This window comes from Canis lupus, chromosome 7 (genome assembly GCF_003254725.2).
Source record: "Canis lupus dingo isolate Sandy chromosome 7, ASM325472v2, whole genome shotgun sequence".
Classification (NCBI taxonomy): domain Eukaryota; kingdom Metazoa; phylum Chordata; class Mammalia; order Carnivora; family Canidae; genus Canis; species Canis lupus.
This window is the reverse complement of record NC_064249.1, coordinates 74269149-74287737: the sequence shown is the minus strand read 5'-3', so window position 1 is coordinate 74287737 and position 18589 is coordinate 74269149. Positions and strand designations below refer to the sequence as shown.

The following is an 18589-nucleotide window of genomic DNA, read 5'->3' as shown; positions in this document are numbered from 1 at the left end:
ACGGGTGTTGAACCAGCCTTGTGTCCCAGGGATAAATCCTACTTGGTCATGGTGAATAATTTTCTTAATGTATTGTTGGATCCTATTGGCCAGTATCTTGTTGAGAATTTTTGCATCCATGTTCATCAGGGATATTGGTCTGTAATTCTCCTTTTTGGCGGGGTCTTTGTCTGGCTTTGGAATTAAGGTGATGCTGGCTTCATAGAACGAATTTGGAAGTACTCCATCTCTTTCTATCTTTCCAAACAGCTTTAGGAGAATAGGTATGATTTCTTCTTTAAACGTTTGATAAAATTCTCCTGGGAAGCCATCTGGCCCTGGACTCTTGTGTCTTGGGAGGTTTTTGATGACTGCTTCAATTTCCTCCCTGGTTATTGGCCTGTTCAGGTTTTCTATTTCTTCCTGTTCCAGTTTTGGTAGTTTGTGGCTTTCCAGGAATGCGTCCATTTCTTCTAGATTGCCTAATTTATTGGCGTATAGCTGTTCATAATATGTTTTTAAAATCGTTTGTATTTCCTTGGTGTTGGTAGTGATCTCTCCTTTCTCATTCATGATTTTATTAATTTGAGTCTTCTCTCTCTTCTTTTTAATAAGGCTGGCTAATGGTTTATCTATCTTATTAATTCTTTCAAAGAACCAACTCCTGGTTCTGTTGATCTGTTCCACAGTTCTTCTGGTCTCGATTTCGTTGAGTTCTGCTCGAATCTTTATTAACTCCCTTCTTCTCTTGGGTGTAGGATCTATTTGCTGTTTTTTCTCTAGCTCCTTTATGTGTAAGGTTAGCTTTTGTATTTGAGTTCTTTCCAGTTTTTGAATAGATGCTTGTATTGCGATGTATTTCCCCCTTAGGACTGCTTTTGCTGCATCCCAAAGATTTTGAACGGTTGTATCTTCATTCTCATTAGTTTCCATGAATCTTTTTAATTCTTCCTTAATTTCTTGGTTGACCCTTTTATCTTTTAGCAGGATGGTCCTTAACCTCCATGTGTTTGAGGTCCTTCCAAACTTCTTGTTGTGATTTAGTTCTAATTTCAAGGCATTATGGTCCGAGAATATGCAGGGGACAATCCCAATCTTTTGGTATCGGTTCAGACCCGATTTGTGACCCAATATGTGGTCTATTCTGGAGAAAGTTCCATGTGCGCTTGAGAAGAATGTGTATTCAGTTGAATTTGGATGTAAAGTTCTGTAGATATCTGTGAAATCCATCTGGTCCAGTGTATCATTTAAAGCTTTCGTTTCTTTGGAGATGTTTTGCTTAGAAGACCTATCGAGTATAGAAAGAGCTAGATTGAAGTCACCAAGTATAAGTGTATTATTATCTAAGTATTTCTTCACTTTGGTTAATAATTGATTTATATATTTGGCAGCTCCCACATTCGGAGCATATATATTGAGGATTGTTAAGTCCTCTTGTTGAATAGATCCTTTAAGTATGATATAGTGTCCCTCTTCATCTCTCACTACAGTCTTTGGGGTAAATTTTAGTTTATCTGATATAAGGATGGCTACCCCTGCTTTCTTTTGAGGACCATTCGAATGGTAAATGGTTCTCCAACCTTTTATTTTCAGGCTGTAGGTGTCCTTCTGTCTAAAATGAGTCTCTTGTAGACAGCAAATAGATGGGTCCTGCTTTTTTATCCAGTCTGAAACCCTGCGCCTTTTGATGGGGTCATTAAGCCCGTTCACATTCAGAGTTACTATTGAGAGATATGAGTTTAGTGTCATCATGATATCTATTCAGTCTTTGTATTTGTGGACTGTTCCACTGAACTTCTTCTTAAAGGGGAATTTTAAGAGGCCCCCTTAAAATTTCTTGCAGAGCTGGTTTGGAGGTCACATATTCTTTTAGTTGCTGCCTGTCTTGGAAGCTCTTTATCTCTCCTTCCATTTTGAATGAGAGCCTTGCTGGATAAAGAATTCTTGGTTGCATGTTCTTCTCATTTAGGACCCTGAATATATCCTGCCAGCCCTTTCTGGCCTGCCAGGTCTCTGTGGAGAGGTCTGCTGTTACCCTAATACTCCTCCCCATAAAAGTCAGGGATTTCGTGTCTCTTGCTGCTTTAAGGATCTTCTCTTTATCTTTGGAATTTGCAAGCTTCACAATTAAATGTCGAGGTGTTGAACGGTTTTTATTGATTTTAGGGGGGGATCTCTCTATTTCCTGGATCTGAATGCCTGTTTCCCTTCCCAGATTAGGAAAGTTTTCAGCTAGAATTTGTTCAAATACATATTCTGGCCCTCTGTCCCTTTCGGCGCCCTCGGGAACCCCAATTAAACGTAGGTTTTTCTTTCTCAGGCTGTCGTTTATTTCCCTTAATCTATCTTCATGGTCTTTTAATTGTTTGTCTCTTTTTTCCTCAGTTTCCCTCTTTGCTATCAACTTGTCTTCTAGGTCACTCACTCGTTCTTCCACCTCGTTAACCCTCGTCGTTAGGACTTCTAGTTTGGATTGCATCTCATTCAATTGATTTTTAATTTCTGCCTGATTAGCTCTAAATTCTGCAGTCATGAAGTCTCTTGAGTCCTTTATACTTTTTTCTAGAGCCACCAGTAGCTGTATAATAGTGCTTCTGAATTGGCTTTCTGACATTGAATTGTAATCCAGATTTTGTAACTCTGTGGGAGAGAGGACTGTTTCTGATTCTTTCTTTTGAGGTGAGGTTTTCCTTCTAGTCATTTTGCTCAGTGCAGAGTGGCCAAAAGCAAGTTGTATTGGGAAAAGGAGAATAAGAGAGGAGAGAAAGAAGGAAAGAAAAGAGAAAGAGAAAAAAAAGGGAAGTAAAAAAACGGAAAAAAAAAAAAAGAAAAAGAAAAAGAAAGGAGAAAAAAAGGGGGTGGGGGAAGGAAACAAATCAAAAAGCAAAACAAAACAAAACAAAAAACAAAACAAAACAAAAAAAAAAGAAGAACCACCGGGGAGTATCTTCTGATTCTGTGTACTTTAAGTCCCTTGGCTTCTCCTGGAAGTTGTCAGTCTAGCTGGTCTTCTGGGGGAGGGGCCTGTTGTGCTGATTTTCAGGTGTTAGCAGTTGGGGGAGCTGCTGTGCCCCTGCCTGGTGCAGGGCTCAGTGGGGGTTGTTTACCCCGTGAGGCCGCAGGAGGAACAGCCCCAGTGGCGGGGCCAGCTCTGGAAACCTGGATTCAGCTCCGGAGCTCTCCGTCTGCAGGGCCTGGAGGCTCCGGGGCGGGGCCGCTGATCTGCTCAGCTGGGGCAGGAGCGTCCTCGCTGTCCTGGGCCCTCCCGGCCTCTGCCTGTCCCGGGGGAGGCGGGATCCTGGGCTGTGTCCCGGCGCCCTGTGCTCCGGAGCCTGCGCTGGTGGATTCGCGCTCCCGGGCCGCGCAGCCCCCTCCGCGGAGCTGCCGCCCAAGCCCCTCCGAGCTGCTCCTGGAACCGCGCAGCCCCCTCTGCACGGAGCCTCTTCTTCTGCCCGAGCCCCTCCGAGCTGCTCCCGGGGCCGCGCAGCCCCCTCCGCGGAGCCGCCGCCCGAGCCCCCCTAGCTGCTCCGGGTCCCGCCGGGTCCCGCCCTGCGCGCTGCAGCCCTTAGGGAGCTCGGCGCACTCTCCTGGGGCGCAGTTGCTGTTACTGTCCCAGGGAGCCGGAGGGCATCCTCTCCCTCCTGGTTCCTGCTCCCACTCCCCACGAGCCCCTTTCCGCCCGGGAAGGTTGGGGCAGCTCCTGCTCCTCCGGGACGGGGCTCTCCTGTCCTGGGGACACTCGCCCCGGCCTCAGCCCGGCTCCTCGCGGGGCCCCTCTCCCTTGGAGGCCTTTGTTCCTTTATTTCTTTTTCCCCGTCTTCCTACCTGGATAGAAGCGCGAATTCTTCTCACTATAGCATTCCAGCTGGTCTCTCTTTAAATCTCAGGCCGAATTCATAGATTTTCAGGATAATTTGAAGGTTTTCTAGGTAGTTTGGTGGAGACAGGTGATTTGGAGACCCTACTCTTCCGCCATCTTGCTCCTCCCCCCTGCTGAACATTTTTCATGTGCTTGTTGGCAATCTGCATATCTTCTTCAGAAAAAAATGTTTATTCAGATCTGCTGTCCATTTTTAAACTGGATTTTTTTTTGCTAGATTACCTGAGTTATTTATATGATGTGGATATTAACCCTTATCAGATATATGATTTGCAAGTATTTTCTCCCATTCAATAGGTTGCCTTTTCATTTTTTTGATGGTTTCCTTCACTGTGCAGATTTTTATTTTGGTGTAGCCTCATTTATCTATTTTTGCTTGTTGCCTTTGCTTTTGGAGTCAGATCCAAAAAGTCATCAACAAGGAGCTTATCACCTGTGTTTTCTCCTAGGAGTTTTATGGGTTAAAGTCTTATATACAAGTCTTCAATTCATTTTGAGCTAACCTTATATATAGTGTAATAAAGAGGCCTAGTTTCATTCTTTTACATGTGGTTTCCCAGTTTCTCAACACCATTTATTGAATAAACTGTCCTTTCCCATTGATATTCTTGCCTCTTCTGTTATAAATTAATTGACCATATAAGTGTGGGCTTATTTCTGAGATCCCTATTTTGTTTCATTGATCTATACGCCTGTTTTTATGCCAATACCATACTGTTTTGATTACTACAGCTTTGTAACGTAGTTTGAAATCAGGGAGAATGATGCCTGTGGCTTTATCTTTCTCAAGACTGCTTTGGCTGTCCAAGGTCTTTTGTGGTCCCACACAAATTCTTAGAATGTTTGTTCTTTTTCTGTAAAAAAATGCCATTGGAATTTTGATAGAGATTGCACTGAATCTGTAGATTGCTTTGGGTAGTATAGACATTTAAACAATATTAATTCTTCCAATTCATGAGCACAGAATATCTTTCCATGTGTTTGTGTCTTCTTCAATTATTTCATCAATTTCTTACTGTTTTCAGAGTATAGGTCTTTCACCTTCTTGGTTACATTTATTCCTAGATATTTTACTGTTTTTAATGAAATTCTAAATGTGGTTGCTTTCTTAATTTCTCTTTCTGATAGTTTGTTGTTAGTGTATAGAAAAGCAAAAGATTTTTGTATGTTGATGTTGTACCCTGAAAATTTACTGAATTCATTTATTAGTTTTAATTTTGTGTGTGTTTGTGTATGTGTATAGCTATTAGGGGTTTCTATATATAAAATCATGTTATTCATAAATAACTATAATTTTACTTTTTCCTTTCCAATTTGGAAGCTTTTTATTTCTTTTTATTAAGCAATTGCTATGGCTAAAACTGCTAATACTTTGTTAGATAAAAGTGGCAAGAGTGGGTAGGCATCCTTGTCTTGTTGCTGATCGTAGAGGAAAAGTTTTCAGTTTTTCACCACTGGGTGGGCTTTTCACCATTATATTAGCTGTGGGCTTGTCATATCTGGCCCTTATTATGTTGTGGTACATGCCCCCACACCCACTTTGTTGAGAATTTTTAACATAAATGGTAGTTGATCTTTGTCAAATGCTTTTTCTGCATGTATTGAGATGATAATATAATTTTTATACTTCATTTTGTTAATGTGGTGTGTCACATTGATTGATCTGTGGATATTGAACCATCTCTGCATCCCTGGAATAAATCCCTCTTGATCATGATGTATTGATTCTTCTAATGTATTGCTGAATTTGGTTTGTTAATATATCATGCGGATTTTTGCATTTAAGTTCATCAGGGATATTAACTTTTTTTTTTTTTTACCATCTTTATTCTTATACAGTGTAACATAGGGGTTAAGGTCACTGGCTTTGGAGTGTGAATCCCTGGGTTTGAATCCCAATTCTGTCCCTTTCTAGTTATGTGACTTTTAAAAAAAATATTTTATTGTTTATTCATGAGAGAGAGAGGCAGAGACACAGGCAGAGGGAAAAGCAGGCTCCATGCAGGGAGCCCGACGCGGGACTCGATCCCGGGTCTCCAGGATCACACCCTGGGCTGATGGCGGTGCTAAACCGCTGAGCCACCAGGGCTGCCCTAGTTATGTGACTTTGGACAAGTTTTTTAACCTCTCTGTGATTTAGTTTCTCTCTTTCTTTCTTTCTTTCTTTCTTTCTTTCTTTCTTTCTTTCTTTCTTCTTTCTTTCTTCTTTCTTTCTTTCTTTCTTTCTTTCTTTCTTTCTTTCTTTCTTTCTTTCTTTCTTTCTTTCTCTTTCTTTCTTTCTTTCTTTCTTTCTTTCTTTCTTTCTTTCTTTCTTTCTTTTCTTTCTTTCTTTCTTTCTTTCTCTTTCTTTCTTTTTCTTTTTTTTTTTTGATTTATTTATCCGAGAGAGAGAGAGAGAGAGAGAGAGAGAGAGAGAGAGGCAGAGACACAGGCAGAGGAAGAAGCAGGCTCCATGCAGGGAGTTTGACGTGGGACTCAATTCCAGGTCTCCAGGATCAGACCCTGGGCTGAAGGCGGCACTAAACCGCTGAGCCACCCGGGCTGCCCTGGTTTAGTTTCTTTAATTGCACAATGGAAATAAAAATAGTGCTACCTTAAAGAGTTTTTGTGATGATTAAGGGAGTTAATATAAGTAAAGCATTGGTAAGTGGCACATAGGAAGAACTAAGCACAAGTGAGTTTTTTTTTTTTTTTTTTTGCATCATTATTGCCAATAACTTAATTCAAGATCTGGTGACTTATCCCCTGAACTATTTCATTTTTGCTTTCAGACTTTTCTTTCTCTACTGAATTCATGCTGAGGGCTGCTTTTCTAAAACACAACTTACTGTGTCCCCATCTAGTTCATACCATTCAAGAATATTAACAGGAACTCATCAACAGTAGTCTCTGTTGCAGACGGTCATCAAAAAGATGTGACTGGTGGTTGACCCATGAGCTGACCCGGACATTTGAAGTTCCTTGCCCATTCCCCATTATCCTTGGAATGTGGGTTCTGTTTGTTTTTCCTGCTCCCTGGGGCTATTCTAATGACATAGTCTTGAGAGAGTGATATGGTATAGAGAACACTTGCACAATAGAGGTAATTGAACCTAGTTAAGATATCTTCATAAACCTTTAAGTTTGGCAGGCAGATGCAGGGATCCACTCGTCTTGCTGCTGCCCAAGACAAGCCTCGTATCTAAGTTCCCTTTATTTATTAAAACTCCCAACTCCCATCCTGGAGTGCCCTGCCTCTTTCTTTGGTGTCTCCCTTCCCTCTGTGTCTGGGAGCTGGTTTCCCCAGGAAGCTCGAAGAGGGTTGTGAACCAACAGTTTCATAAAACAAATAGGATACAATCATCAGAAAGTATCACTACAGCTTTAATTTCTTTACCTTGGAAGATCTCTGTGACATATTTTGGAGTGAAGAGGAGGAGGTTATAAAGCAGCATGTCTTGTAAGAGTCTGTTTATATGAAATGATTGTGTATGTGTGTAGAAATGCATAGTGGGATAAAGTAAAAGAGTGAGATTTCTGCTGGGTGGGAAAATTTGGAGTGATACTGATTTTCATCTTTCTGATTTTGTGTACTACTTTGTCTACACAGTTTATACTGTCTTTATAATCAGAAATTAAAACAATAAACCTATTTAAATTAAAAATATAAAGCCAACAACTTCAAGGCAGAGAATAGAAAGAGATGAAAGAAACAAACAAAAAAAAACTTTAGTAGGGTTTGAATTTAGTTGGTGAAGTTCTGAGCAATTTTCCCCAACTTTTTGCTACTGTGTAATTTTTCTTTAATGTGTATGAATTGTTTTTATAATTGGGGAAAAAAGTTGCCAATTTAGCCATGGATGACTGGAATATGATCAAAATCCAACTAATGTTCATATTATAATCACAATTCAATGTTAGCCTATGACAAAAGATAACAAATTCTGACATGTTGGGAAATCTATTTTAGAGATCTTGGCTATTCCTCTCATTCCTTTCAACAAATCTTTGACTATAAGAAATAGGGCAAAATAATATGTTTGGGTAAGAAACAGGCACATAAAGACCTGGTCTTTACATAAAAAGCATAAAAAACTTTGCTTACTCCTGAAAAATTATAATCTGCTGGTGCTTTTCCCCATGGACGTATACTTACATATGCATGTGTGCAAGTATTTATCTGTGAATGTGCGTGGGTATTGATGTGTGGGTATTTATGTGTGTGCATGTGTGTTTTTATGGATGTGTAAACACATGGGTTTATGGATGTGTGCATTCATACATTAGAGGTGGGGTCACCAGACATTTAAAGCAGGTCTCTATGCTTTACTCTATGTCTCTATAAAGGGTTAATTATGCCCTTTTTGTCATATAACATTATATTTAGAACACTTCTAAGTAGTCTCAAACATTTTAACATTTTCGTTTTAAACATGATGGATATGGGCAATAGCCTTGCAACTGTCACTTGTATGTAATTAGGTATTACTATAGCAGTAGAAGAGGAGTGTGTCATTGATAATATTTCACCTCTAACCAGTTCTCTCTTTCTGCTAAATATTGATGACGTGTTTAAGGTAAATTGGAATCACAATGATCTAAGTAACATTTGCCCTCTGAAAGGAGACTCAAAATTAATTTTAATTACAATTGATTTCTGCAAATAATGGCTTTGCTCCTCCTGTGGTTATATACTTGCCAAGGACTGCTGCTGCACTAGTTTCAAGGTACAAGATGCAGAAGAGACAAGGAATGGATGGGAAGCGCTCAGTGACCTACCCCTGCATGGCCTGTATGTCAGCCTAGTGTCCCTGCTTGGGAACACCTGGATGCTCAGGCCATGCCAGTTCTGAGCACCAAGCGTATATGGAATATTCAAGTTTAGTTGTAGGTGGCTCCGTGTTAATGTTTGTTCTTGCTGTTTGTTTTATGTGTTACTTAGTCTTGCTGTGTTTCTTGTTTACACCTAGACCTCCAATTACAGACCCTTACTCTTTTATCTTCAGTGTCTTAGCAGGATCCGTGACTCTTATTTTGCCTAATCTTTCTAGATGTTTTTCTTTGCTTTCCTAAACATATTGTGTTGATTTGCTTCCCCCTTGTTCTCATCCATCTGATTTATAATGCCAAAAGCTCTCCCTGCCAGCCCATACTTATCTGGCTAACCCTTGTTCCCACCATCCTCCCTTCACCTGCCTTTATTCTTTCACTGGATCATGATTGTAGTAGATTCCTGAGAAGTGACACTGTTGGAGGGGCTCAACTGGTAGAGGAAGCACAGTGCTATGAAACAAAACCTTGGAAGAGTGGTCCTCAGTATGAGCATCAAGATTGGGTCACTGATTAAAAGAATCAGGTAGGATAGATTGGATTAAAGGTTTCACTCTCCTCTTAGACACCTCACTATTAGCTGGGAAAATGGAGTAGGATGGTATGGGTTCCACAGTGAGGATGAAAAATAAGCTCAGAAGGGACCCCCTTCTCTTCCCCTTCAAAAAGTTGTCTGTCCTCCTGTCATGTCCTCATTCATTGCCTCCTCACCCCTGTCCACTCCAAAGCTCTGTTTACTAATTTCATGAATAATTCTCATGTTGTTACATCAGAGTCTTTACTGCACTAGATCCTATTGACACCCTCTTTTCCCCATGAGACAATGCTCCTTTGTACATGTTAGTCATTATTGCCTCAGTATTTCCCATCATTGAAGCCTCTCCAGGCTAGGTACTAGGCTGTCTATGCTTCCTCAATTATTATGCCAATGGTTTCAACCACCATTCTGTGCAAGATTCACTAGTTCATATTTGGGCCCAGATCTCTTGCCTTTAGGCTTCAAAGTAGTCTATATAACTGCCTATTGAATATCTCATTTGAATATTTCATAGGCATCTTGGTGTGTCCCCAGATTCAATTTATAAGCTTTCCCTGCTACTGCCAACATCATGCCTATCCCTGAGCTCCCCACCTAATCTGGCTCCCTTATAGTGTTCCCCATTGGAGTAAGTGGCCCATCCTTCTGTGTATACATTCACCATCCATGTACCACTCATCCATCCATCCATTTATTCTCCTACGAGTCAGAAACATAGAAGCATCTCTGCCCCTCTGTCTTCCTTACTTCACATCCTATCTATTCGATTTGATCAAGTATTTCTTTTTGGAATCCATCTATTTCTCTTCTTTCCAGTCTATATATATTATCATTGTTTCTCACTTGAGCAATTGAAAGAATCTCTTAAACTAGTGACCCTTTCCAATTCATTTTTCATTTTGCAATCAGATTAAATTTTCCAAATGCAAATTTGATGACCAATGCCCTCCCCCACCTCCACCCCCCAAAAAACCTTTTGATGAGGTTTCCCTTTGTTTTTATAACAAACACTAAAATCCTTAACCTTCCCTAGCAAGCCCTGTAGGCCTGGCTTCCACTTGCTTCCCCCTCTCCACACTGGCCTACTCCTCCACACTTCCACATCTGGCTACCTGGTCTTCCTTTAGTTCCTCAGACCCTCAAGGGGTTCTCTCATATGAAGGGTGTGTTCACAGGATGCACCCCCTATCTGCAACACCCTCTTGCTCTACCCTTTTACTCACTGGTCTTCCATTTCACATCCTCAGGGAAGCCTTCCCATACCTCTTGAAGTCAAGCCCCACATTATAGAGTCTCACATAGCACATGCCTCTTCTTTGTGGCCCTTAACTTTATTTTATTTATTTCAATAATTATTTAATTCCTTTGTATAATTATGTAAGTCTCTCCTCCCCTGCTCCTTCCCTGGAACGCATGGGGGGCTATGTCCACTTTGGGCCACCATGGTCACCCCAGGTCTTCACATTTCCACCTTTCCCCTTGCTCACCCTCACCCTGCTCCAGGGTCGCCGGTCTCCTTGCTGTGTCCCATGCTGACACAGGCCTGTCACCCCACCCTGAGGGCCTCTGCCTGGCCCTGGCTCCCTTCCTCACCTGTGTTAGGTCTTGGCTTGCATCTCTCAGGGAGGCCTTTCTTGACCACAATTTAAAACCTGCAACCTGGGGATCCCTGGGTGGCTCAGCGGTTGAGCTCCTGCCTTCGGCCCAGGGCGTGATCCTGGAGTCCCGGGATCGAGTCCCACATTGGGCTCCCTGCATGGAGCCCGCTTATCTCTCTGCCTGTGTCTCTGCCTCTCTCTCTAACTCTCTCTGTCGCTCATGAATAAATAAATAAAATCTTAAAAAAAAAACAAAAACCTGCAACCTTTGCCCCACGTGATTCCTTTCCCTGTCACCTGCCTCACTTCCTAACACGCATATTATGCGGTGTACTTAGTGACCTTTTCTAGTGCCCCCATGGGAATGTCAAGTGCTATATGGGCAAAGGATTTTGTTCTATTCCTTGCTCTGTCTCTGACACCTGGGATAGTGCCCCACATGTTAATAGGCACTCCATAATATCTGTTGAAAGGATGCCTTTAGCTTGGCACAGAGCCTGGCACATGGCAGACCAATATGTCTTTGTTGAATGGACCACACAGAGTGGGGAAGGAGCCTGAGAAGGCTCTGCAGATTTCTGGCTCCTTATCTTCAACTGCCAGCCCCCAGAAAAGAGGACCCCAGGCTCCAAGGGGTTCCTGTTAGCCAGGAAATTTGGTGTGTATCTTAAGCTCAATGTTAATTATAATTAGGAACTACTGAGAAAATCAGGAGGGCTGTTTTTGCGGTGTGGTTTATATTTGGAAAGGACCAGCTCAGCAAATTCATAATGTAAATAAGGGAAAAGTTTAATTTACTTAAGAGCAAAAGCCAATAAACAGTTTTTAAGCACCATTAAAACCATTTTATATGCAAATGATGCTGCCAAACAATGAATGTGATCATTACCAACAGGAATGTTCTCTGAAAAGCACTAAAGAGATTTTCTAAGATAGATGGACTGAACCCCCCTAGTTCCTCCTCCTGGTTGGTGGTCATTCTGGATGCTTAGGTACTGGGAAGCAGGCTTCTTTGGCAGCAAAACCAACTTTTTTACAATTACACCATTTCTTAGGATGGAAGGGGATAGTAATACTTTTCCCCATGCCTATAAAGAAACTGAGATGGGTGCATACGTAAGTGGGATTTGGGTAAGTATTTTTATTCTTTTTATCTCAAATCCTTCCACAAACTCTAAAATATTGAAGACTTATTTTCACTGCTGTAACTAAAGATGCATAGAGTCTCAAATGAAGCAGCTCCCATATGAAACAATTCCTCAGAACAACCTGGGGCCACTCCCCTAACGAGACAGCACTCAGCCTGCAAGCCTGACTTGGAGGCTGGGCGAGGGTTGGCCCAGGGCAGTTCTGGAATTCTTTTTTTTTTTTAAGATTTAATTAATTAATTTATTTATGAGAGACACACAGAGAGAGCCAGAAACACAGGCAGAGAGAGAAGCAGGCTCCACCCACGGAGCCCAATGCAAGACTGGATACCAGGTCTCCAGGACCACGCCCTGAGCCAAAGGCAGGCGCTCAACTGCTGAGCCACCCAGGCATCCCCAGTTCTGGGATTCAAGGCAACAGCAGTGGTGTTTCTGCAAGCCATTGGTGGTATCAAACTATTCTACTTCGCTGGGGTGAGTTGTCAGTGGTCTCTAAGATTTGGATACCCTACTTAAAAAGCATTAATAATTGTCTGTCTGGAGAAGGCCTAAGTGAATGCTATCTCAGGATATGCCAGCACAGAGCATCGTACAGAATTACATAAATAATCACAGACAGTTCTAGAGGGATTTTAGAAAACAACAGAAAACTAGGTGAAAAGATGACAATTTGCAACAATGCAGAGGAGCCTTGGGGGCCTCGTCCTAAGTGAAATAAGCTGGGCACAAAAAGAAAAAAAACTGCATGATTTCACTTATATGTGGAATCTACAACAGTGGAACCCAGAGAAACAGAGTAGAAGGGCGATTCCATGAGTGGGCAGGGGAAATGGGGGGATGTTGGCCAGAGGATACAAAGATGCAATTATGAGGGATGGATAAGTCTAGAGATCCTATGTATAATGACTATATTAAAGGAGACTGTATTAAATACTAGAAATATGCCAAGAGAGTAGATTTCATGTGCTCTCACTGCACACACACAAATGGCAACTATGTGAGAAGATCTGTTAACTAGCTTGATTATAGTGATCCTTTCCTATGTATCTGTACATGAAACCATCATGTGAACACAGCATAAGGAACACACACTTGTCTCATCGCTGTGTTGTACACTTGAAACTAATGTAACGTTGTGTGTCAGCTATACTTCAATAAAAAACAGAATAGAATAGAATAGAATAGAATAGAATAGAATAGAATAGAATAGAATAATTCTGCATGTAAAAGATGATACATGTGCACAGGGAAAGGCTTCCAGATGCCACAGAAACCGAGAAGTTAGAATAGGAGATGGGATGATAGTGTAGACTTCCGTAGACAGAATTTTCATCTTGATGTTGTCTTTACAAAAGTCCAAGAACAAACAATGCAACCGGATGAAGAAATACTGAAAGACGGGAGGGAACAGGATGGAGGGCAGGTGAGAGGCAGAAAATTAGCCAGGTGATAGCCAGGCAAACTACCCAGAAATGGAGCCCAGAGTCACAGCCTGTCAGGAGCCGGGTCACTGTGCAGTGTCGAGTTAACAATCAGGGAGCAAGATGCGGCCTGCAATTACCTACCAGCTCATCCTCTGGAACTTGAGGCTTCCAAATGCTGATTTTAACAAAAAATTTAATAATTTTTAAAGATTTTATTTATTTGTTTGAGAGAGAGAGAGAGAGAGAGCCCAAGCCACGGGGGAGAGGCAGAGGGAGAAGTGGACTCCTCTGCTGAGCAGGGAGCCGATTTGGGGACTCGATCCCAGGACCCTGGGATCATGACTTGAGCTGAAGGCAGACGCTTAACCAATTTGGGCACCCCCCAAATGCTGATTTTTAAAAAAATTTTTAGATAACCTACAGAATCTTCTAAGCTGAAGAGTAAAAAACAACACAGGAAAAATGAAGAAGAGAAGATGTGACAACAATCAGTGTTCTTTTATGTCACATTTAAGTTTGTTTCCATAATAGATGAAATTCTGAAACTGACATTGAGAATGTTCATGACTGACCCAAGGTCACTCAATTAGTATATGGTGAGGCCAAGACCTCAACTCCGTCAGCTAGCTCCAAATCCTGTGTTCTTCTCTTCTGCCCAAAAGGTCTTTCCTCTTTAGCTCACCCCTCACTAGTGTACCTTTCTCCAATCCGTTCACGCATATCTTGCTCTGCTCTGGCCCCTAGACTGTAACGTCCTGGAACAGTCACTGTCTACACAGGTGGGTATAAAATCATCGGTCCTAGGTGTGGGGTCTTGAGGGCTGAAGATGATGATGGTGGTGGTAGAAGTGTGCTCTGGGTGGTAGAAATGAGAAGCTGTCCCAGCACTATCTGTTCTTCATGCCCGATTGTGTTTAATCATCCTTCTGTATCAATGCCTAGTGTGGTGTCTCACAAACAGGATGCGATCAGTAAATATCTGTTCAATGAAGGCATAAATTATTTGTCTATCTGACCACACATTCTCAGTCCAGCCATGGGAAGAAATCAGGTAGAGGAATGAGATTCAACGTTTCTATGGAAAACAGTTACACACCCCATATCCAGAAAGTCAAGGCAGAGACAAGGTGGGTGGGGCTTCTGGAAGCTGAACAGAATTTTATAGGAGAGAATCTACTTGTAATGTCATGGACAGCCTACAGACTTTTCACAGAAAGAAAGCAATCAATGTAGGCCATTCTTGTGTGTGCCTGGAGGGGCCATCCCTCTACCTAGGTCTATAAAAACAAACTTTCCTAAGCAATTAAATTAGAGAAAAATATTTTTTTTACATCACAAAAGGATGACTACCTCTTCATGAGATCACAGGCACATTATTTTGTCTCTCTGTGCCTCAATTTGAAAAGGAGAACAGCACATAGTAGAATTAAAATATTTTATGTTTGTTTAGGATTTGTGGCTTTTCAATGCCTTCCAAAAAAAGACAGTATAAATTTTTATTTCAATGATGTTGGGAGGTAGTTTAGTCCACGCTTATCTTTTGTTCTGTTTCCCTGCCTACTCTATGTTCCAGTGTGCTAGCCCCTGCCCTCCAGCCAGTGGTCCCCTAGGCTAGAACAGGGGACCTGGACTATAATTAAATGTCCTCTGACATCCTGTTCCCCTCAGCACTCATTCTGAGCAAGGGGACAATGAATGGTAATCACACTCTTTGACACTGCCTTCTGTATGCACAGCAGGGGCCCACATCTGGGATATTACGGGGACTGCAGGTCAAAGGCCCACCACCATCTCCTTCTACCTGGTATGGAGGGAGGCCCAGGGCATATTGAGAACTCTCCATTGTACCTTGTGAAACCCCCTTGGAGCTGGCTGCAGTGCTAAGAGAGCTCCTGGGACCCTTTAAGCCATTATGAGAAATCTGGATTCTTCTAAGTGCAAAGCTCTAGCTGCTCCCAGAGAATATGAAGGAACTTGGAAGGATCTATATTGGTCAACCCATTCTTCCCATGACCACTCTCTGGCAGGAAGTCACGTTTCCCCTCCCTAATCTGATGGCTTTGCACACGCAGCTCCAGCCCAGCACTGTGTCATCTCCTGGTACCGGCGTCACAGTGCTCTGTTACCTGCCTGCGTCACCCTGTCCTGAAGGTGAGCACACCATCCCTGTCATCTTGGAATCCTCACTGTGGGCCTGGTGCTGGGTGCTCCGTAAGCGTTGACTGAATCCACCCAGGGGCAACGAAGCCTTAGATCTTAGGGAAGCATCTTCTGCCTAACGGAGACTCTGATATTACCACTCAAAGCACTAAGTAACTGAACAGAAAAAACACTCGAAGCTAGAACTTGTCACCTGCAAAACCAGTGGTGGGGACTTAGGAGCGGTCAGAGGGAGAACAGGGCATGCTCATGTTCAGTCGGGATGGTTCGTTCCTTTTATGTGTAAACCCCACCCCCTCCTTTTTTCACGATAAAACACACTGTTGATCTGCACTGTCCAACAGTGGGAGACACAAGTCTCAGGTACTATTTAGATTCAAAATAATTATAGTCTAATACAATTTCAATCTCAGTTCATTAGTGGCATCAGCCACATTTCAAGTGCTCATGTGGCAGGTGGCTACTGTTTCAGAGAATGTAGACTCAGAACACTTCTACAATCACCGAAACTTCTATTGGCAGTGTCTCCTGTCCTTCCAAGAAATGTTAACTTGGACAAATAAAATTTCACTGCACTTTCACAATCAATAAAGCTAATACATCGTTCCCTGGACTACCCCAACATTTCCAGCGTGTTCTCTCAACAGCTACATGATGAGCTACAAGCTCTCCAGCTCTATTCCTGCATTGTTTGTTTGTTTGTTTGAATTTATGTATCTTCAGAAGTGGTATTAATTCTGTTAGTACCTGTCAGCACCTTGGGGCAGTCCTGTGTGACTTGGAGCAGTTTAGCGCAGGGGATGGATGGCTCCAGCCCTGGGAGAAGGAGGCTCATCAATCTACCATGCGTCTCAGAATCGTTACAGAACATTAATGAGGTTGGGCTCGATTTAAAAACCGTCCAAGGCATTATGGATTGGTAGCATTCAGCTTCCCAGGAACTGGGAATTTCTGAGATACAATCCTCACTCTTTTGCTAATGAGTGTTGTGATATGGGGACTATCATTTAACTTCTGAGTTTCAGTTTCCTGTCTTTAAAATGGGGCTATTACTGACCTACCTAACCCAAGTGTCTGGAGGATTAATGAGTTAATGCTTGCTGAGAACTCTGAGCTCCTTGCATTAAGGAGTGTTGCACATCATTATTTCTATTCATTCTCATGTAGCAGCTGGGAAACATTAGGACTATTATGTTTACTCCTAAAATGCATTTTCTTTCTCAGCATTTTAGCATTACCTGTGTTACCCAAACCTTAAATCTGAAAGTAAAACTAGCCCCACAGCAAGACACATTGACGTAGTGGGGGTATTTAGGTAGTTTTCCCTTTCTTTAATACGAGCATAACACTGGCTTTTCCAGAAGGATGAAGGTGGTAATTGCACTGTAAATTCTTACCGCGTGAGGCTGGTGGTCAATCTTAGCAGATGCTAAGAAAAGAAAGTTATACCACAGCACAATTACACTGTCAACACTTACATGCAATGATATTCCCATATCTGTTCTTCATTCTGTTCTCATCTTTCTTGGCGGAGTCCCATGGTGCAGACTGCCCTTCAAAGAAGCTCTGGAAGAAAGAGAAAAGTGACACAAAGAATTACAATTCGGTGCGGTAAACACAGGATCTTAACGATGGAGGATGTTTTTAAGAAATGTACAGCAAAGGTCAAGAAGGGAGAAGGATGTTCACAGGAATGAGAGGATGGATTAAATACCTTGTTTTGCTTTTTGTTTTCCTTTACTTAATATATCACACACACAGATGGGGGCTGAAGAGTGAGCCCATAATTTATCATACAATCCATTAAAATGGTGGTGTTCATGCTATCCTACTTTAATTAAATACAGAAAAAATTAACATGTCTCTCAATTTCTTAATCATATTGCCATTTTTCAATATTCTCTTAAGAGATACAAAGATACTGTTTTTTCCTCACAACTGCTAACTGAAAGAATGTTATTTTTGGTTAAAACTGTGAAGGTGGGGGAAACTATGACTTCATGCCTTCAAGGCTAAAATCCTGTAATAAATTCTGCCAGAGTTTTCTCTTCATTTCTAATGGAGCTTAGATGTCCATTTATTTAAGGATTTGGCATTACTATGCCCAGGATCTTTAATCTTCATGTTATTAGTCAGATATATATTTTTTCTGTTTCAGTTAAAATGAAAATGTCCTTTGGTATCAGTTGACAAGTGAAAAAAAATCTGGGACTTTTATTTCCACTTTAGTTCACATTCCCTTCTATCCTTGTGTAGCCAAGCATATAAAAGGCAACAGGAAGAAGGATGGAAGCAAGAAGCAGTTAGTCAAACTGATTTCTTGTCTTTGCCACAGCTACTCTTATACTTCTTGGTATCAACTGGGAAAGAAGAGGAAGAGAAAGAAAACATAAAGGTATAGCTGATGAAGAGAGCACCATTCTGAGATGCTTCAGGGCCAGAGAACATGGTGTTAGGAACTCACACCCTCAAACACACCCAGGATGGCATTTCAAGTTCTTTTCTAACCGAAGCTCCCAATTCCTGTCTCTCTTGGAGTGTTGGGCCATCTTGGCCATTACTGATATTCAGTGATTAGTCTGAGGTTTAACAGAACCTATTTATTATCCCTTTTCTATGGGTCCAGTTTGGCCTATTAGTTACAGCATCTGTTTACAGACTCCATAAGGGAGCATCCCCTGCTGGCATGCTGCACAGACCTGACCACGCTGTGGATGGTGCTCGGCTCATTTCAGTGTCTCTGCCACCAGACCCTGAGACTCTACAGGGACTGTGTGCTTGTCACTGTTGTTTGTGTGGAGCCTATGCCTCATGGGAGGAATCCAGTAATTAGTTATTACGTGAATGAGCCATCACGGTGTTTGGTGATGGTCTCAAAATGAAGTTTTACTTGTACAGCTCAAGTGTGCAAGGGGCTCAAATACCTGGACAATCTGCCTATTACAGTTTGTGAAGTCCATGCCTTTTCCATGACCTGATGTGTGTTGATCCTGCTGTTACTGTATAGGGATATCTCAGTGCCCATCGGAGAGTGGCTGGAAGAGAACCCTGTC

The 18589-nt window shown here is 41.9% G+C and overlaps 1 protein-coding gene across 7 annotated transcripts in view; it reads right to left on the bottom strand.

The window, feature by feature from the left end:
* The window catches only part of PTPRM (protein tyrosine phosphatase receptor type M), a 786460-nt gene that overhangs the window by 93697 nt on the left and 674174 nt on the right, over positions 1-18589 (bottom strand). For all 7 annotated transcript variants that reach the window (XM_025429496.3, XM_025429497.3, XM_035718728.2 and 4 more), the window contains one exon: positions 17015-17102. In XM_025429496.3, coding sequence (XP_025285281.1) covers positions 17015-17102 — 88 coding nt within the window. The remainder of the gene's footprint in view (positions 1-17014; positions 17103-18589) is intronic.